General features: G+C 49.6%; 1 protein-coding gene across 1 annotated transcript; it reads right to left on the reverse strand.

The window, feature by feature from the left end:
- Nucleotides 1–1248: 1248 nt before the first annotated feature.
- Nucleotides 1249–17758, reverse strand: LOC308170040 (inactive serine protease PAMR1-like; the record flags this gene model as incomplete). The annotated part of the gene is made up of 13 exons (XM_080544771.1): nt 1249–1836; nt 3200–3540; nt 3905–4170; nt 10086–10152; nt 11804–12001; nt 12605–12712; nt 13089–13306; nt 13784–13898; nt 14066–14191; nt 14614–14790; nt 16591–16600; nt 16904–17027; nt 17739–17758. 13 exons carry the CDS (start codon nt 17756–17758, stop codon nt 1249–1251), a joined length of 2358 nt encoding a protein of 785 aa, XP_080400897.1.
- Between the last annotated feature and the right edge of the window lie 4428 nt (nt 17759–22186).

A 22186-nucleotide genomic window follows, 5' to 3' on the forward strand; every position in this document is an offset into this window, starting at 1 on the left:
CCATTTAGCAATAACAACACTTTTATCCATAGTCCCCCTATTTCAGGGTAGTGTAATGGGACAATTGGCTTGGTAGGTCGCAGTCATACTGTATACATATAGATACATACTATGTATTACATAGATACATACATACAGTACATACAGGCCTATATACCTCACACACAAATACATGTGAATTATGATTTATTACGTTTTTTGCCCATGCACTCGAATTGAGTTGCTTTTCTATTAATTTCAATCAATTGTGTTGATTTATTTCATTTGAATGGTTAAGTCCACATTAACCTGTTATTATGATATGATTATGATATCATGATACCCAATAAACAAAAGTCCAAAAGATGTCCTCAGGGAAGCCGGAATGTGGGTTCAGATGACGTCTTTCTAGGACGTCCAGATGACGTCTTTCTAGGACGTCCAGATGACGTCTTTCTAGGATGTCCAGATGACGTCTTTAGGACGTCTTATGGACTACAGAATCGTCGTCTGGACTCATTGGTTACTGGGTATCTGCCGTCACCACTCACTGGATGAGTAGTGTATCCATATTAGTGAAGACACCTTGGTAACCTTGGTAACCCATAACTTTGTCCTTGCATCCCCTCCTAGGAAGTTTCAGATCTGCTCAGCTGAATCCATTGCCTGCTACAAACTTAGCCCTGTTATCTATTTCAGGGGCGTCGTAGTGTGACATTTTGACATTTTTTGCATTTAGCAGACGCCTTATTCCAAAAGCGACTTACACTCAATACATTTGACTAAGCAAGTGAATCATCAGTCCACCAGTCGTAGCAGGAAGAGTAATCCAGCTCAGGCCCGGGGCCATTGGCAGTCTCTGTGATAGAAGGAAAAATCTACTTCTATCACCATCTTCTAAACCTATACTTTTTTGATTGTATAGACACTGGAGAAACAGAGAAACAGTACAAGGGGGGCAATAGACGTTTTAGGGGACACAGTAAAGGGAAAAAGCGGGTGTCTTCAGGAGACGCAGTGCTGGGGGGCAGTAGAAGTCTCAGGAGGAGCTGTTAGGGTGTAACCTGAAGAGATGGGTCTTCAGTCTCCGACGGAAGATGGGTAGTGACTCAGTTGTGACTGCAGTTGTGACTCAGTAGTGACTGCAGTTCTGACAGCCGTGGGAAGCTCATTCCACCAGCGGGGAGCCAGTGTCGTGCCAGTGTTGTGTTGTGTGAGGAAAAGGAGACAGTGGAGGATGAGTGGCGATAGTAAAACAGGGTTTTCTATCTACTTCATCTTTTTCTGTATCCAGTCTCTGAAGTTGACTATCCGTGTCTGGACTGTGTGGAGCCTGCGATTGCAGCTCCTCTGCTCATACCCGAAACTTTCTAAACCGAGCAGCTCCCAGACGACGCTCGTGTCGTCCCCCTGCAGCTCAGGATGACCAGGCGATGTGTCCCCCGTGGTGCTGGGGACAGCAGACGGTATGACCGTGATGCCTGCAGTGACTGTAGGACAAGCCTTCGCTAGGCTAAGAGGATGGCGCAGAGCACACAGCATGTTGTCGGTCATGGCGACAGGGGTCCCTCTTTTAGCCAACTCCCTCTCACAGTCGGCGACATCACCCAGCTCCACCAGGACGGTCTGGGCAGTCTTAGCTTCGACCACGGCCGTGGGTTTGGGTCTGGCGTCGACCGCGAGGGGCCAGCTAGCCGCATACGCCTGTTGGGTGGTCACCTCGCCGCCTTGCATTTTGGGTAGACACACGGGCGCGAAGTGCTCGCCGATCTTGGCCTTGTCCAGGAGCTGGAGGACAGCCAAGTCTGAGTCCAGGGTCGCAGGGTCGAAATTAGGATGGACCGAAATGGAGGAAACCTGTTGAGTCAGAGAGACACACAAAGACACACAAAGACACACGTGTATTTGAGCCAAAATGGCTGGCCTGTGGAGAGTATTCGGTTGTCAAGTCGTGACGTGTTTCCGGGTCCAACGTTGGCTGAGGCGCTCTCTTCGAAATGCCGCAGTAATAATAATAATTCATTATATTTGTATAGCGCTTTTCCGAGGCTCAAAGACCCTGCCTGACAATATGGGAAAAACAGGAAAGTGGTCCCTTGTTGTATGAATAGATCCCAGTCTAAAAAACGATTGAACTGTCATTCTACCGCTTTAGTACACTGGTACTCTGGTGCGGGGAATTTTGTATTTGGACCCGGAAATTGCTAAACGTCATGCGTGACGTCAAGACTTAACAACCGAATCGTGGCATGCGACCTGGCTGGACCCACGGACAGCCATGTGTGTTGAGGTTTTCTCAATGCCGTTGGCGACAAAACATTCACACACTGATTTTCAGCATTGAGACAGCCTCCATTGTACATCTCGGATGGGTCTGATTGTCTAGGGCCGTATCCTAACTTTCATGAATAAAATATGGTGCATACTGTCATGACTGTCACACTTTTCATCACATTTCACATTTCATACACAGAACTTATTATTATGGGAACATAATCTCAAGCTACATCTGAAACGGTAGCGTATGCAGCAGGGGACGCTGGTTGGAGATAAAAATCGGAGGACGGGCTCATTGTAATGCATTAAACCATGTTAACCATTCCTCATTCCATTCCATGCATTACAATGAGCACACACTCCCATTTCAGATGTATCTTGAGATAATGTTCCCATAAGAATGAGTTCCAGGTACTTGAAATGTGACTTTTCTTAGGAAGAGTGTGACATCATGCCAAACCACGACAAACTTGTTCCTGTTAAGACGGGATGGGCAGTTATTTAACAAGTATTTTAAAACTGTTGCCAGAAATAACCTTGGCTTTTGTTTTTACAGGCACTATGACAATCTTCTGACAACATATCTATATAATAATAATAATAATAATAATAATATTATCTTAGATTTATATAGCGCCTTTCTCAAACCCAAGGACGCTTAACAGATTTCATAGATAGACAGACAGAACAGGAAAACTGTTCCCAATAATAGTGACCTCATGACCAAGGACAGTTCTATAAATATGAGTCCCACCATTGTTGGGGGCTTTTGGCTTTTTGGCTTTTCGCTTCTTGTTTATTGGTCTGCTCGTTTTTCTCTGCGCTCATGTGACTTTGCTTAATAAAAGGCCTCTTTGGAGACAATTGATCTAAGCTCTTTGTGCTTTATAAGTTTTACTCAATATATTAAAGAATCAATTAAATCCACGACAATAACTCATACCCTTAGGTGTTGTAGTTTCTTCAACCGACGGTCACCGTGGTAGTTGTAGTTCATGCCCATCACCACCTTAACGTCAGCTACGGCAGGAGGGAGGGGCCAATCCGGCCCTGCCACGCAATGCGCTGCCACCACCACGCTGCGCTGGGTGACAAGCGCTCCGCTGCAGACCAGCTCCCAGGCAGCGCCCTCCTCTGGCGCCATCTGCTGGCCGCTCACTGTAACTGCATCATCCTCCCGCTGGGCTGTTATGACAGCAGCACTGCGGGTGGATGCTGAGCGGAGGAGGTAGATGGCTGCGTGCCAGGGCCAATGAGCGCCTGTGAGATTCTTGGGGCTGAAGGCTGGGAGTATGCCACACACTGTGAGAGAGAGAGAGAGAGAGAGAGAGAGAGAGAGAGAGAGAGAGAGAGAGAGAGAGAGAGAGAGAGAGAGAGAGAGAGAGAGGGGGGAGAACAGAAGGAGAGGAGAGGAGAGAGAGGGAGAGAGATAAAGGAGAGTGTTAATAACTGATAGTCATGCTTGTGCCCCTGCCTGCCTGCCGCCTTTGGGAACATAATCCAGTCTTGTTCTAAGTGAACAAGTCGTCATCAACGTGTTACGATCTGAGATCGGACCATCTCTGAAGGTGACTAATGTTTTAGGCCATCATCATCATCACCATTACATTGGTCGTTCCTACCCAAGCTGGGCTTGTGCTGCCCTCACCTGGCGAGCAGGAGACATGACGCCCACTCCATTTGCCAGACTTCAGACAGGTGCGTCGGGGGCTGCCGTGGTGCTGGTAGAGAGGGGAGGCGCACTGGTACTCGATGCTTGTGTACAGGGGGTGGAAACCTCCAGGCAGCTCCCCCTGGGACAGACCCTCTGATCTGGGGGGGTTCCCCAAGGCAGAGGGGGGGTCCCGGCCGGGTGTGAGGGCGTCGTACACCTTATGTCTGGACGAGGAGTAGAGATGGTGGACGAGACTCTCCCTTTAGGGAACAGGGAGGGGAGCAGATGTAAACGGACTGCACTTATATAGCGCCTTTATCCAAAGCGCTTTACAACGGCCTCTCATTCACCCATTCACACACACATTCACACACCAATGGCGGCCAAGCTGCCATGCAAGGCGCCGGCCCCGCTCACTCGGAGCAATTTGGGGTTCAGTGTCTTGCCCAAGGACACTTCGACATGTGGCCAGCCGGGGTTCGAACCGCCGATCTGCCAACCTTGCGATCATTAGACGGCGGCTCTACCTCCTGCGTCACAGCCGCCCCCTATCAGATATCCCTGATACATATTTGTACAAAAGCACATAGAATAAAAAAATACTGTATCATATGTGATGTGATGGAATCTGAAATAAAATGTTATGACACGGGGGCGAGGGAGCTCAAGGACACGACACCGGAGGCAGAATAGAGTGTTAGCCCCGTAGGGTATTTATTTACAGTGCAGGTGGGTGGAAACACAGATGATGAGTCCGGAGGTTTCAGCCTGGCGGGCTGGGGGTTTCAACCTGGCGGGATGGCGGTAGTGGTTGGCATGGGCTGTGGAGGAACAGGAAAGCAGGGTAAGTCTCCACGGTAGGCCAGTACATAAGATATCAACGAATCATAAGAATAGGCACAAGAGTAAAGTTCATAACTAATCACGGAGGATACTTGCCAGGTCATTCTTAGGGAAGAACTGACGGTGATTGAAGGGAGTCCAGGGTAGATGTAGCCAGAGGGTTGATTGGGGAGTGGAGACAGGTGTGTGGGTTTGACTGTGGCTGGATAACCCTCCAATCACCGGGAACGAGCTTCACCTGCGGCGGAGAGCACGCTGTGCTCGGGTTGTGGGGGCGGGGGAGGGCGTGTGTGACGGCCCAGCCGTAACAGGACCCCCCCCCGAGGGGGAGCCTCCTGGCGACCGGCCCGGAGCCTCCGGGTGGGCCCGATAGAAGTCCCTGAGGAGGGCTGGGGACATGATCTGGGACCGGGGAATCCAGCTCCGTTCCTCTGGGCCATATCCTTCCCAGTCCACCAGGTACTGGAAACCCCGGCCACAGCGACGAGCCCTGAGGAGCCTCCTTACCGCCCACTGGGGGTGGCCATCCACCAACTGAGGAGGGGGCGGTGCAGGGGCTGGTGGCATCAGGTCGCTGGCGACATGGGGCTTAACCCGGGAGACGTGGAACACCGGGTGGATCCGACGGAGGGAGTGAGGGAGGACCAGCCGGATGGCAGCGGGGTTGATGACCCGGTCGATGACGTAGGGGCCGATGTACCTCGACGCCAACTTCCGGGAGGGGACATTGAGGGGGAGATCCGCCGTGGAGAGCCAGACCCTCTGGCCCACCTGGTACACCGGAGCTGGAGTGCGACGACGGTTGGCGCTTCGGGTAGTTCGGGCGGTGGCCCGAAGCAAGGCCGAGCGTACGGAGGTCCAGACCCGACGACAGCGAAGGAGGTGTGCCTGGACTGATGGTACCGACGCTTCGCCCTCCTGGGTAGAAAGCAGGGGTGGCTGGTACCCCAAGGAGCACTCGAAGGGGGACCGGCCGGTGGCTTCATTCACCATGGCGTTCAGGGAGTACTCCACCCAGGGTAGGTCCTTGCTCCAGGAGGATGGATGGAGGGAGGACATGCAGCGGAGTGCCGACTCCAGGCTCTGGTTGGCTCTCTCCGCCTGCCCATTGGTCTGGGGATGGTAGCCGGAGGAGAGGCTGGTCGTGGCCCCAATCCCCGAACAGAAGGCCTGCCACACCTTGGATGTGAACTGGGGGCCACGGTCGGAAACCACATCCTGGGGAAGCCCGTAAAGCCGGAAGACGTGGGTGGTGAGTAGCTCCGCCGTCTCCGCCGAGGTCGGTAGCTTTGCCAGAGCTACCAACCGCACGGACTTGGAGAAGCGGTCCACGATGGTGAGGATGACCGTGTTGCCTAGGGACGGGGGAAGGCCGGTCACGAAGTCCATGGCGAGGTGGGACCACGGTCGACCGGGCACAGGTAGAGGCCGCAGCAGTCCTGAAGGCGGCCGGTGGGATGCCTTGCTGCGAGCGCAGGTAGGGCAGGCCGAGACGAACTCCCTGACGTTCGCGGCCATGGTGGACCACCAGAACCGCCGGCGCAGGAAGGACAGTGTGCGTAGGGCCCCAGGATGGCAGGCGAAGCGGCTGGCGTGGCCCCACTGCATCACCTTGGTTCTGACGGCGTCCGGGACGAAGAGACGGCCGGGGGACCCCGGTCGGGGATCTGGCTGGGTGCGCTGTGCAGCTCTGACCACCGCCTCGATCTCCAGGGTGACCACTCCAACGACCCGGGAGGATGGAACGATGGTGTCAGGAGTGGTGGGTTCCTCCTCTGCGGCATGGAGCCGAGAAAGGGAGTCAGCCTTGGCGTTCAGGGAGCCCGGACGGAACGTGAGGTGGAAGTTAAACCGCCCGAGGAACAGGGCCCAGCGTGCCTGACGGGAGTTCAACCGCCTGGCCGACTTGATGTAGGTTAGGTTCTTGTGGTCCGACCAGACGGTGAAGGGGTGCTCTGCGCCCTCCAGCCAGTGCCGCCACTCGTGGAACGCCTCCACCACCGCCAGCAGCTCGCGGTTCCCGATGTCGTAGTTGGCCTCGGCGGAGGTATAACGGCGGGAGTAGAAGGCGCAGGGGTGCACGGTCTGGTCCTCCGATCGTTGAGAGAGCACGCCACCGACGCCCGTGTCTGAGGCGTCCACTTCCACAATGAAGGGCCTAGAGGGGTCTGGGTTGATTAGGACCGGCGCCGAGGTGAAGAGCCTCTTCAGGTCACTGAAGGCAGCGCTGGCTGCTGGTGTCCACGTGAACTGGCGCAGGGGGGAGGTGAGGGCAGTGAGGGGGGCGGCTACCCGGCTGAAGTCCCGGATGAATCGCCGGTAGAAGTTGGCAAAGCCGAGAAATGACTGCAGCTGTTTCCGGGTGGTAGGTTGGCCCCACTCGACGACGGCCCGAGTCTTCTTGGGGTCAGGGCGAGTCAACCCACCCTCCACGATGAGCCCCAGGAATTCCACAGAGTGAGTGTGGAACGAGCACTTCTCAGCCTTAATAAAAAGGCGATTCTCCAGTAGGCGCTGGAGGACTAGGCGGACATGTTGGACATGCTCCTCAGGGTTCCTGGAGAATACTAGGATGTCATCCAGGTAGAGGACGACAAAGATGTCCAGCATGTCCCTGAGGACGTCGTTCATGAGGGCCTGAAAGACGGAGGGGGCGTTAGTGAGACCAAAGGGCATGACCAGGTACTCATAGTGGCCACGGGGGGTCTTGAACGCCGTCTTCCACTCGTCACCCTCACGAATCCGGACCAGATGGTAGGCGTTCCGGAGGTCCAGCTTAGTGAAGATGGTGGCCCCAAGGAGGGGCTCAAAGTTGGAGCTCATGAGGGGGAGAGGATAGGTGTTCCGGACGGTGATGGCATTGAGCTCACGGTAGTCAATGCATGGCCTGAGGGTTCCATCCTTCTTCTTCACGAAGAAAAACCCCGCTGCCACCGGGGAGTGTGATGGACGGATGAGCCCCTCAGCCAGACAGTCGGAGATGTAGGTGTCCATGGCTGCCTTCTCCGGGGGGGCAAGGTTGTAGAGGCGACTGACCGGAAGTTTGTTGCCAGGGCGGAGCTCGACGGCACAGTCGTAGGGCCGGTGAGGCGGCAGGGTGCGAGCACGCTCCTTGCTGAAGGCCTCTCCGAGGTCGTGGTAGACCTCTGGGATGGAGGAGAGGTCAGGGGGAGCCGGAGGCGGTCGCAGAGGCGATGTGGGGGTATGGGCGGCACGGAGGCACCGGGCGTAGCATGCGGTACTCCAGCTCAGGATACGTCCCTCACCATAGCTGACATGGGGAATGTGGAGCTCGAGCCACGGTCGTCCCAGGATGAGCGGGGACTGGGGGGTCTTGAGGATGTAAAACCGGATCTCCTCCACATGGTTCCCAGAGACGGTCAAGGAGAGGGGTGTAGAGCGGTGGGTGAGAGGCCCCAGGCTGTGTCCGTCTAGGGCTGAGACGGAGAGGGGGGTCTCGAGGGCAACGAGGGGAACGGCAGCTGAGCGGGCCAGCTGGGCGTCCATAAAGTTCTCGTCTGCTCCCGAGTCAATAATGGCCTCGACCGTGAGGTTCTGCCCCTGCCAGGAGAGGGTGACAGAGAACCTGGCTGGGCTGGTGGTAGGTGGGGATTGAGAGACACGGCTCACCCGGATTCCCCCTTCGGGTGAGCCTGCCCCTTTTGATAGGGACGGGCAGGTGTCACGGAGGTGTCCCTTCTCTCCACAGTAGAGGCACAGGCCCTGGGCCCTTCTCCTCTCCTTCTCCGCCGTGGTGAGGCGGGCTCGACCAAGCTGCATCGGCTCCTCGCCAGTGCATGGGGTGTAGGTCGACTCCCGTGCGGAGGAGGGGTTGGCTGTGACGATAGGGTCCTGGGGGCGTGGCGAGCTGGTCTGGTAGCGCCCTCTCTCTCTCCGACGCTCCCGGGAGCGCTCGTCAACGTCGATGGCTAGGGCCACTAGTTCGTCCAGGGCGGCGGGTCTGTCCCGGACGAGCTCGTCCTTGATGGCCTCACTCAGCCCCTGGCGGAAAGCAGATCGCAGTGCCCTGTCATTCCATCCGCTTCCGGCTGCCAGGGTGCGAAACTCGGTAGAGTAGGCCGCCGCGGTCCGGTTCCCCTGGTGGAGTGACATCAGTCGCGCCCCGACCTCCTGTCCTGCAGTGGGGTGGTCGAAAACCCTCTTGAACTCCGTGAGGAAGGTAGCGTAGTCACCGAACAGGTCAGGGCGGGCGCAGAGGGTGGCCTGGACCCAATTCAGGGCGTCGCCGGTGGTGAGGTTGGTGATGAACGCCACCCGGGCTGCCGGCGACCAGAACTGGCTGGGCTGATGCGAGAACACCAGCTCGCACTGGAGGATGAAGCCTCGGAACTGGGCGAAGGCTCCGTCGAAGGGGCGGGGGCTGGCTAGGTGGGGCTCCCGTGACTGTCCAGTAGGTGGTGCCGGTAGCTGGGCAGGGTCAGGGAGAGCAGGGGGGGGGGCAACGGCTGCGAGCGCGGCCACCTGTGCTGTAAGCGCTTGGGTCGTAGAGATGAGGTGCTGCAGCTGGGTGGCGCGGTGCTCCTGGTTAGCCTCCTGGGTTGTCATGCGAGTGTTCAGGGCCTGGCACGCTGTAGCGGCCGCCTGGAGGAGGTGAGTGTGTTCGTCGAGGACCTGGATAGCCGTCGGACCGGATCCAGGGGTGGGAGATGGTGCCCGGTCCTTCGTGTCGTCTGAGCCCAATTGCATGGTCAGTTCTTCTGTTATGACACGGGGGCGAGGGAGCTCAAGGACACGACACCGGAGGCAGAATAGAGTGTTAGCCCCGTAGGGTATTTATTTACAGTGCAGGTGGGTGGAAACACAGATGATGAGTCCGGAGGTTTCAGCCTGGCGGGCTGGGGGTTTCAACCTGGCGGGATGGCGGTAGTGGTTGGCATGGGCTGTGGAGGAACAGGAAAGCAGGGTAAGTCTCCACGGTAGGCCAGTACATAAGATATCAACGAATCATAAGAATAGGCACAAGAGTAAAGTTCATAACTAATCACGGAGGATACTTGCCAGGTCATTCTTAGGGAAGAACTGACGGTGATTGAAGGGAGTCCAGGGTAGATGTAGCCAGAGGGTTGATTGGGGAGTGGAGACAGGTGTGTGGGTTTGACTGTGGCTGGATAACCCTCCAATCACCGGGAACGAGCTTCACCTGCGGCGGAGAGCACGCTGTGCTCGGGTTGTGGGGGCGGGGGAGGGCGTGTGTGACGGCCCAGCCGTAACATAAAACAAACTGTAGTATGTATGCACTCCAAAAACTAGAGGCCTTTTTAAAATCTATGCATGCACATGCAGATAGTCACTGTTAGGGACAGTTCAATACCTGGATGGGCTGGGCGGCTTCACTACCCTCTGTCTCACCAGCTCAGACACTTTAGGCTCTTGACAGGCTGGAGAAATACACAAAAATGGTGTACACATATTAGACACACACATGGTATAAGTGTATATTATAACATTTTAAAAATGCCGGTTGAGAGAGGACGCTGGCGTTGCTTGTTCGCCGCTTCTCCACCCGAAATCTAGGTGTGATTGCAGTATACAGAGTAGATTGTCCTACAAAGACTATACTTTCTTTTATTATTTTTTGTTTCTTTTTATTATTACTACTCGATCTTTTCAGTTTGTAAAGCATCTTTGAGTGTCTAGAAAAGCTCTAAATAAGTCTAATGTAATATTATTATGCTTATTATGCTTATTATGCTTATTATGATTATTATTATGATTATTATGATTATTATAATGATTATTATGATTATTATGATTATTATAAGAACACATGAGATAAGAAATCGATTGACATCATTTTTTCCCCTCTTTTTTTAAGAGTCATGGAATTTTGCCTTCCATGTAGAACCTTTTTGGGTTCCATTTTAGAACCCTCTGTGGAAAGGGTTTAACTTGGAACCAAAAAAAGGTTGGAGTGTCTGGAGTGTTCTGGAATGTTCCTGTTACCTTTCACACACCGCGGTGTTCTGCCACTCCACTTGCCGTCAAACAGACAGGTGCTCCGGAAAGTTCCACTCAGGATATAGGAACGATTACAGATGAACTCAACTGTATCAGGGCCTCCAGCGGAACCCGGAACCAGCTTAAAGTAGCCATGAGACAGCCTGGGGGGAGGGGGGCAAACAGACCCCTTGACCTTGACTTGGTCTGTATGGCAGAAGGGCAAAAGAGAAGAGGGGGGGGGGGGGGGGGAGGGGAGAAAGGGAGGAGGGGGGGGGGGGGCGGGGGGGGGGTTGTTTGGAGAAGAAAAGAAAGAAAGAAAGTAGTTAATGAATGGATCGCAGAGGAAAGTGAAAAGTACATAGGGAGGCAGACAGAACCCCAAGGGAGATCCTACAGCCTACTCTTACACACATCTCTCTGTCAAGCAATGACCTACACAGGATATGGCTTGTGTCGTAGACTGAAGACCCATCTCTTCAGGTTACACCCCCCCACCCCCCCACCCCCCCGCCAGTGACAGCAGTGCTGCTAGGGTAGCAGCTCTCAGCTGACAGCGACGGCAGCAGCAGAGATGGAGAGTCAGACAGTGGCAGTGAAGAAGCTCTACACACACACACACACACACACACACACACACACAGCCAGAACCCAGCCAGAGTAGACAGTGACACACACACTCTCCCGGAGGAGGAACGGATCCCCCGGACCACGCAGATAAGCAGCAGCCCGCGTGTAACCTGAAGGTTAACCTTAAGGTTGGTCCTCCTGAGACATCTACTGCCCCCCAGCACAGAGTCTTCTATTGACCCCCTTGTACTGTTTCTCTGTTTCTCCAGTGTCTATATAAATATATATTTTTATATATATAAAAATTAGAAGAAGGTGATAGAAGAAGGTTTTTCCTTCTATCAGTGGCCCCGGGCCTGAGCTGGATTACTCTTCCTGATACGACTGGTGGATTGATGATTCACTTGCTTAGTCAAATGTATTGATTGTAAGTCGCTTTGGAATAAGGCGTCTGCTAAATGCCAAAAATGTAAATGTAAAATGTATGTACCTTTAATACAGGTACACCTACACAGTACATACCTTTAATACAGGTGGGCGCTGTGCCAGTCCAGGTGGCGTCGGACTGGCAGGTTCTCTGCGGGGGGCCTCTCAGCGTGTAGGGAGGGTGGCACAGGTACTGGACAGACAGGAGCTCGTTCCCGAGTCCATAGAACGGGAGGAAGTCCCCATTCAGCGGTCTCTCTGGGCTCTCACAGACAGCCTGACTCCTGGTGGCAACTGTCAACCCATCAAACACACCGTGCACATCACATCCAGACTTGTACTCTCCCAAAGAGCAAAACAGGAGCGAGAGAAACAAATCTGTGTAAATGGTAAATGGTAAATGGTAAATGGACTGCACTTATATAGCTCCTTTTTTGCTGCTCCAAAGCTGCTCCAAAGCGCTTTACAGCGGCCTCTCGTTCATCCATTCACACACACGTTCACACACCAACGGCGGCAAGCTGCCATGCAAGGCGCCGGCCCGCTCACTGGGAGCAATTTTGTGTCGTCATCTGATAAGGTCAATGTTAAAGGGAATGACTGCTTTGTTTACTTAATTCTGTCAGCGACAAGGCTGTTGATTCTACCGGAAATATAGACCCCCCGTGTTTGGTAAACATATGTCACTGTGACTGTTCACTGTAGAGCTACAATCATCTGACAGACTGTCATTTGGGAGGCCATTTTGTCACCTGCCACAAAGCATGATGGTTTCTGCAGATGTTCCTTATGGAGCTACGAAAATCTGCGTTTACAGTTTGAGTTCACATGGTCAGGTCACATGAGGAAGAGAGGAAGAGAGGAAGAGAGGAGGAGAGGAAGAGATGCGTCACGAACCGTTCTCACAGTGTTGACCCGTGTAACCGGCCAGACACGCACAGCGGAACGACTGGACTGGATCCAGGAAGCAGGTGCCTTGGTGGAGACAGGGAGAGGGATTGCACACTGCGGTGGGAGGGGGACGGGGGGGGTGACAGGGAAAAGGGGGGGAGGGGGGTCGGTGATGAAGATCAAAAGATGACGATGAATAATAATAATAATATCTTAGATTTATATAGCGCCTTTCTCAAACCCAAGGACGCTTAACAGATTTCATAGACAGACAGTCAGACAGACAGAACAGAAAAACAAAGCAAAGAAACAAAGACAGCGAGAGTGACAAACTAGACTAGAGGCCAAAGGCCTTAGAACAGGTGGGTTTTGAGGGCTGACTAGATCAATAGATAAGCACAGCTGGGTATATAGAGATGTTTGGATTGATTACACAATATTACAAGTGAGAAGGATATGTGTAAGTGTTTTTCATCCTAGTCATACGTACCTGAACTCTCCTGGAACGTGGCATAGAAGCCATCGAAGTTGTTGTAACCGTCGGAAACAAACAGAATGTGAAGAAGGTTCCCAGGGCTTCTGATTGGTGGAGGCAGCTCATTCCCACAGAACCTGCCAATGACGGGTGATTCCAGGCTGTCGCCGTCACGCAGCTCCACGTAGTCATAGCGACAGTTATGGTCAGCCTCTAGGCTGAGCATTGAGAACCTGTACAGACAAAAACAGTTCAGTTTTCACTCACACACACACACACACGCATTTTTCTCATTCAACAGCTATCAGCTAAAGGATCTGAATAGTTGTAGATTATCTTTTTCTGTTTCGCCTTGTCATTGTGGGATACAAAAAGGCTTGGGATTGCAGGTGTTTGTTGGGTTGTTGACCAAGGACATTTTGCAACACAACCTCCCCTATCCCTACCCATTTCCCCTAACCCTGCCACCCCCCCTCCCCCCCTGGACATACATACAACCTCCCCTACCCCCTACCCATCTCCCCTAACCCTGCCACCCCCTCCCCCCGCCTGGACATGCATACAACCTCCCCTACCCCCTAACCATCTCCCCTAACCCTGCCACCCCCCTCCCCGTTCGTTAACTCTGTGTTCTATGTGCTCATGTTATCTGTTGCTTGTTGTTTCTGTGTTTTCCGTTTCTCCCATATTGTCAGCGTCTTTGAACCCACCTGAGTTCAACACTCTGCCCTCGCTCGACTTGCACCCTCCACTCACAGTGGGCGTTGATGGGGTAACCCTCCAGGACCACGTCACCTTGGGCTCTGCGAATCACCCCTCCGCACGCTACACACAGCTCACATTCCAGGAAGGAGCCAGATGGATGTGTCATCGACCAGATGTGTCATCATCAACCCACAGCACAAGACGGAGAGATCATTTAAGATGTTTGTTCTAGCTGCCCAGTACTAAGGGAATCTGATATCATTGTGACGTGTTATTAATTAACTCACTCTTGCAGTCTCCACCTGCCCAACCCTGTCGACATTCTGTACAGAATTTCCCTCGGATGAAAAAATCGTCCTTCGCTTCCCATGTCCCATTGTGACATATTTTACAGTTCTCAAACAGACTGCAGCCTGAGAGAGAGAGAGAGAGAGAGAGAAACAGAGAGAGAGAGACAGAGAGAGAGAGACAGAGAGAGAGAAAGAGAGACAGAGACAGAGACAGAGACAGAGACAGAGACAGAGAGAGAGACAGAGAGAGAGAGAGAGAGATAGATAGAGAGAGAGAGACAGAGAGAGACAGAGAGAGAGAGAGACAGAGAGAGAGAGACAGAGAGAGAGACAGAGAGAGAGAGAGAGGGAGAGAGGTAGAGAGAGACAGAGAGAGAGGTAGAGAGAGAGAGACAGAGAGAGAGAGACAGAGAGAGAGAGAGTTAAGACATACTGAAAAGACAGTGAGGATGGAGTAAAGAGTAAATGTCCTTGATGAGGCCTGTGTGTGTGTGTGTGTGTGTGTGTGTGTGTGTGTGTGTGTGTGTGTGTGTGTGCTTGCTTACCGGGGTGGATGATGCAGGGGTCACATTGACCCAGGGTGTTGTGGCAGCAGGGGACAGAGTAGCCCACCCGGGTCCCCTGGGAGGGACACCGGCACTGGATCAGGTGAGACTGACAACAGTCCCGACACAGGCTGCTCCACTCAGGGCTGGGGCAGTTCTGCTCTGTCCCTCTCGTATCTGAACATGTTTAACGTAACGTGTTTATTTGGATCTCCCTTAGCTTACTTGGTAAATGGACTGCACTTATATAGCGCCTTTTTTGCTGCTCCAAAGCGCTTTACAACGGCCTCTCATTCACCCATTCACACACACATCCACACACCAATGGCGGCAAGCTGCCATGCAAGGCGCCGGCCCGCTCATTGGGAGCAATTTTGGGGTTCAGTGTCTTGCCCAAGGACACTTCGACATGTGGCCAGCCGGGGCTCGAACCGTCGATCTGCCAACCTTGTGATCATTAGATGGCAACTCTACCTCCTGCGTCCCCATTAGCTGTAGCTCTAGTTTCTTCCCACAGGCAGTTAGGTTGCTGAACAGCTGAACCATGCGCACTGTACATGGCACTTTACACCCTGTTCTAAGACCTTTACACCCTGCTCTAAGACCTTTACACCCTGCTCTAAGACCTTTACACCCTGCTCTAAGACCTTTACACCCTGCTCTAAGACCTTTACACCCTGCTCTAAGACCTTTACACCCTGCTCTAAGCACCTTGTACTGTATTGTTGTTGTGTTTGTATTGTGGACTATGTTTGTTTCTGTGTGATACTACAGAGAGAGACCAGGCTGAAGAATGTCATTGTATTAATACATATGACAATAAACTTGAACTTGAGCTATTATAAGATGTTCCAGGCGGGTATTCCATCAATGTCGCTAAAGGAAAATCCAGGCTTATTATGATGACGTTTTGCTTAGAAACTGATTCATTAAAAAAATCTGGCCATAAAAATAAGACTGGATATTCCTTTAGCAACGTTGATGAAATATCACACTGGGGTCCACACAAAACAAAACACACCCTAGTCATCATAAAGAGACGTTTGTTTAATCAATCATATCCTATTTCATAAGATCAGAAGTAGTTACCGGTAAGTGCTTTGTATTGTGTGATTGACGCCTTCTCCGCCTTAATTTCCTTTTAAATATAATATATATAAATGGAGAGATTAGCAGTATGACAGGTCACGTCATTGTAAAGTCGGGTGTGGATTCTGTGGAAGAGGATCAATGTAAGGTTGAGCAGAGATGATTCAGCAGACTTGTTCCTGGAGGTATAGTTTAGTGGGCGTGGCTTTCTGGAACACAGCTTCTTGCTTTCTACAGAAATGGGCTTGGATTCTTGCACTTAAAACCAATGTTTAAGGGTGAGTCAAATATGGACTTCTACATAAATATAGACCTCCATGTGATTGATTGGTAAACATATGTCACTGTTCACTGTAGAGCTACAATCATCTGAAAGACTGTCATTTGGGAGGCCATTCTGTCACCTGCCACAAAGCATGATGGTTTCTCTAGATGTTCCTTATCGAGCTACGAAAATCTGCCTTTCCAGTTTGAGTTCACATGTTGTGTTATTAAGACGTAGTGTATAGCAGAGGTGGGAGTAAGTCATACATGTGCAAGTCACAAGCAAGTCTCAAGTTACTGTGGTGAGAATCAAGCAAGTCAAGTCAAGTCATTCCTCAGGTCAAGCCAGTCACAAGTTAATTCATATGAATGATTGATATGATTCTGATGATCTACCCCAGTTTCTGCATTTAAATCAGTTCATTCCCTCTATGACTTCTGTTGAACAGGTTATCTTGATTCTCTTTCAAATCCACATGAGCAGACACCTCTATAGTGACCGGTGCTAGTCTTCCTGGATTCAGCAACAATAACCCCACAGGGAAACAGGGATAGTGGATTAACTGCCATCCCAGACACCCCAAACTGTCCATATACTGTATGTCCATGTCCAAGGTTACTTACTTAAGAGCCTCTAAGTAGAGAGATTTCCAAACACACAAGCCGTGTTACACAACAAGAACAACAAACAAAGAAAAGTCACCTAATGAAAATCTCCTCAACCATGGGCAGAGGGGGCAGCCCACAAACCAGACAGAGCGAGTATGTGGCATTCTGACTCACCAAGAAGAGAGGGCAGCAATGTGACTGACTCAGTGACTGACTACTATTAAAAAAACACACCATTCGATTCTGCATAACTTTCCAACCCCTTATATGCAAATATACTTGATTCAGATGTGAATCCAACAATAATATGATGAGCTGTAGATCTTACCTTGCGGCCAGGCGGTGCCTTTGAGGCAGAGAAGGAGTAGATGAAGTAGAAGGAGTAAGGAGAGGTGGCGCGCTCGGGGGTGCAGATGAGGGGGCATCGGGGCTGTCTTGCCGGGCAGCGCCAACTGGGTCACCTTAGAGGACGTGTCACTGACAGAGGTCTGATAAGATCCTCTGATCAGAGATCAGACCATTCTATATTTCTATTCAACCCCACGTTTCTCTTCTTTCTGTCTCTCTGCTCTGAAAGTCTGACGTGGTCGTGGATGAGAGTACAACTCACTTTCCAGAAAATGAAGGAGAGAGTTTTAACCCTTTCACAACACCCCTGGTCACAAGTTAAGTAGTAACCCACTATGCCACTCTGTCATGTTCAACAAGCATTTGCATACTCATCTTGTCTTTCCACTCTCTCTCCACTGTTTGTCTCCGCTATCGTCCTGCCTGTCCTTGCAGAGTCCTGTGCATTACTGAATGGGTCAGGGGAGGGAAAAGCGTCTTGGCTGGGTTTGGATAAGGAGAGTCGGTTTGAGGAAAAACCTTGTCATGTTTAATGGAGAAAACAGAGATGGGAGGTGAAGAAATTCCTGAGAAAGATTTTCCATATGTTTGGGCAGTGGACAGTGTACATTGAGGGGAACCAGGACGTCATTCAGTGCATCCCACTTCGGCGAGACGTTCTAGATCAGCGAGAGCTGGTACAACAATCGTCCTGAGACCAGATTAATATCTCCCCGACTACACAAAGTTTATGACAGTAAGAAACGCTCGGGGAAATGGGGCTGACTCGATGAGGCACCTCACAGCTCATTTCAAAGATCATTATTTTTCATTACCTTGGACACAAAGTTTCCATGTTCTAAAATCTCCCTAATTTTTTTTCCAGGAATTGTGGCCAGATGGGAAGAAAGGATTTAACTGGACTGGGGGGGGGGGGGGGGTATAGAGTATGTCATAAGGCTGGATTAATGAGTAAACATATTATTATTCAGAAATATCTTTTGAGAGACTCACAATTGGCATGGCTGCTCTCAAGATCCCACATGCTATTACAATTAGCTGTATGCACCTTCTGAAACATAAAGTTCAAGCACCTTTCAAGGACTTTCAAGACTCAGTTCCCTCAAATTCAAGGACCCAACACGGCATAGTTTGAGACAGATCTAGATCTATAGAGAATTTATATCATAGGAACTCTCCGCTCACAGACAACGAGCTTGAATGTGTGAACACTAGATGGTCTCTTGCCTTCTCTACCACAGCACAGCAAAACAATATATTGTGAAATATGTGTAAAGTTAAGCAATACAGACTTATTTACAAGTTGACTGAGTATTTCTGTTTAGATGTTTGTTTTTATTCTTGCCGGGGCCTCTTGGCCAGATCATCATTGAAAATGAGAATTTGTTCTCAATTGATTTTATCTGGTTAAATAAAAGGTCAAAGTTCATCAAAGACCATCGAAAAGAAAGGAGACATTAGCCACCAGGTGATTACGTAGAGAAGCAGCATTTAATTATTATTTACACGTTTACAAATTAAGTAAAAACAAACGCAAAACAAAATATGATTTAGAGCACATCCATTTTACAAAAAATGGAAATGGAAAAGAGGGGGGGGGGGGGGGGGGGGCTGTATAGGACATGTGACATGATCTTGTTGTTATGCAACACTGCCTCCTGAGACACACTTGGGTTTGCCTCTTGAATAAAGTGACCATAATGAAACAATTTAATTTTTCCCTTGGCACGATTCCTTGCTTTTTGAGAGTTGAATCAACACATGATTTCACTAGTATTCCCAGGGTAGGAACTTATACCATTAGTGTCTGTCATCAAGAATAAGTGTTCGTCACACACCTACACTTTTTCCATTTGAACCACATGGTCCCAATCTTCTTCATTCATTTGCGATTGAGGCCTGCAGATTTGTAGGGATATATACCGAACTTGTAGGGACATACACAGCATGTGGCAAGGATATGGACTGTATGAAGACACCACGGGGAATGAAACATCTCAGAAAAATATTATTCTGTGGTGGATTCTCCTTTAGGCTCACAACATGAATTGTCGACTGTACATGAATGTCCAGAGAAGCTCATGTCCACTGAGGCGGACCTCGACATGGCCACTTCTCCCTGTTCACATTTTTCAACACAACGTCCCCAAAAAAACGTCCAAAAGCTGCCACAAAATCTAGACAAAATAATAATAATAATTTGCCTTTCACGTCTTAAATAAATTGAATACACAAATAAAAAGAGAACAGAGTCCGCTGCAACGTTCCTGAGACGAGTCAGTGCCAATAAGGACAGCGCGTTGTAGAGGAACGTTAAAGACTTCTGTGCTGGCCGAGGGTTGTTATTGTTTTGATATTTGCTAACTAGCGATAGCTCCAGTGAGCTGTGAGAGCTCAGCACTATGGAGATGGAGGGCGGTCTCAGAGAAGGCACCCATGCTAAGCTGGTACAGGGGGGGAAATCAGTATTAATAACTTTTTTTATGGATTGGAGTGTTACCATTTCTTTAGCTGTGTAGTTTTATTGAGTTAATACTAAATTAATTAATTAATTAATTAATTGAGTTAGTCTGGTCTAAATTTCATGTGAATAGTTGTGGGGAAAAGAAGTATTTCACCCCCTGCAGAGTGCTGACTTTGTGAGTTTACCCCCTTACAAAGACATTTACAGTCTATAATTTTAATGGTAGGTTAATTTGAACAGTGAGAGACAGAATCTAAAGAAAAAATGTGCGTTTTATTGAGTAAAATAAGTATTTCACCCTCTACCAACCAGCAAGAATGCTGTCTCCCACAGACCGGTTATGTGACCATGAGGCACACAGATTAGGCCTCTCACTGTAAGACAGTGACTCACAAAACTCACAAAATCAGCAGGGGGTGAAATACTTCTTTTCCCCACTGTATCTGTATGTCAGGCTGCCCATCTTACTTGTGAGATTGACATACTTGACCAACTTTAAGACCTTTGGCCTCGAGTCTAGTTTTGTCACTCTCGTTGTCCTTGTTTCATTGTTTTGTTTTTCTGTTCTGTCTGTCTATGAAATCTGTAAAGCGTCCTTGGGTCTGAGAAAGGCGCTATATAAATCTAAGATATTATACCTGTCCCAAGAGTGGAAGACAACAAGAGCAAGATGAAATATGAGAATATTTCCATCGCTAATCCTACATAGAGGAGATCAAACGTAATCTTCACATTATAATAAGTACAGCCACTCCCATGCTAGTTACCTTAGGCTTTCAGTATTGCATCAAGTCCACCATCAGACGGATCAACTGAAATAAAGGGCTCTACGCAATGCAGGTCATTGTTTACAAACCTGTCAATACTTAAATGCAAGCTGAAAATAAAGTGAATAGACTTTCTTGTGCAATGCTATGTGGCTTTCACATTTTGTTTTCTTTCTTTCTTCAAACCTTTCCACTCGACTTTTGTGTTGGTGGCATTGTCCGTGGAGTTTGCTCAGAGAGAAAGGGAGTGTTTTACTTTTCAAATGGAACTATACTCAAGTTCGACGACATAACAAAAAACAACCTTCATTAGGAAAAACCCATAACAAACAAAACCATAAGCTTAAGTACACTTCGAGCAGCCGGGGCATACAAAAGCTTATCTAACTGGAATGTGTTTTATGCAGTGTTATTCGGAGAATCAATAAGATACAAATGGAAAAAAAACAAAAAAACAATGACAACGGAAAAAAACAAGTCTTAACTGAGAAGCTGTTAAGCAGCAGCAATCTCTTGAAGCCAGCCAGATTATTGCCAAAACAAATTCCGATCGAAAGATAGCAGAGACAACCTGGGGCCTCGTAGATAAGATAAGATGGAAGTCTAAAAGAGGATTAAGAGAAAAATAATTCAACCTCTAAAAATCACAATGGTGATTAAGCTGTATCTTGTAGTGTACACATTGCTAATAGTATGGCACTAGGTATAAGGAGTAAGCATGCCCGTATACAAGGCGTTCCCAGACAGCTGTCCTCCAGACCCGATGATGAGAGACATCTACAGACTCCATCCCAAATCCACCCCTATCTGCTACACCGTACCCACTTGTGAACATCTGAAAGGTAAAACACTATTGTAAATGTTCATGTGCATTAACACTAGAACAGCCATGAGGGGTCATGACCCCTGTGAGTAAAAAAAAAACATGTTATATCTCCGCACTCGATCAAATTTCAGGACCCTCCTTTCATGACTTTTCCTAGATATGTGCGTTCTACCACCCCAGTATCCTTACATTTTCACAAAATCACATCAGGATAAGCTAATATATAAAGCTATTTCGCAGATTTTCGGTGTAGGAGGCAGGCTATTTAATTTACAAGCGGCCAACTAGTGGTCGTTGTGTGTAAATAGCAGATTTACATTCTAAAGAGTCGGCTAAAGTCTTTTAGTCGGTAAAAAGGCACGGCTGTTCTAGTGTTAAGGAGGTAGGTAGGGGCAGATTTGTGACTTGAGCACGTGACTCATCTCTTCTCGTCTGGGAACCCCTGTACAGCCAAGTGCTTCTGACATCACCGTCTCATGTGGTACACAGAAGCTATGCTAGTGCATAACCCTGCTGACAGTCTTGGACTTTAGCCTGGGTCCCATACTTAAGTAAGTGCTTTTACCACGTTTAGACTGCTGTTGGCCATACCATTAACTGTATGATCCCACCAGACTATCATCACATTTTCCATTTTGTGGATTGTGCGTTTATATTGTGCAAATTATAGTACCTGTACCGTTTTATGAAAACGAGAACACTGAGCTTATTTTTACGTCTTAATTACGTCTTAACGATGCCGTCTAACGCGACACCGTGACTTGGTTCATGTCCCCACCAGACGTTGTGTCAGAGACAAGCAGCTAGCCCTTAAAACACACCAGCACAGAATAGAACGTGTACAACCCGCCACACACACACACACACACACACACACACACACACACACACACACACACACCTCGGAGAGTTAACTGAACACACTCTGATCAGTGAAACAGGAACTGATCAGCTAAATAAAAACACTGCAGAGATCTCTCTCTGCACGTACTGAGAGTAACAGCTTGACCTAGAGCCTATAGAGCACTGAAACCTTGAGGATGACATGGCGGTAATGGGGCAATCAACAGTTCTCCATTGCTGCACACGCGTGACAGAGGCTGGTGAAAGGGATAGCAAGTCGGGAATCATGAAGTCACAGAAATTAGAGGGGAAAAAAGTGCTTTTTCCGGGGGGGGTTTAAGTGTGTTTTTCGTGGGGTTTTTG

The sequence above is a fragment of the Nansenia antarctica genome, assembly GCF_963989245.1.
Source record: "Nansenia antarctica genome assembly, chromosome: 14".
NCBI classification, from domain to species: Eukaryota; Metazoa; Chordata; class Actinopteri; order Argentiniformes; family Microstomatidae; genus Nansenia; species Nansenia antarctica.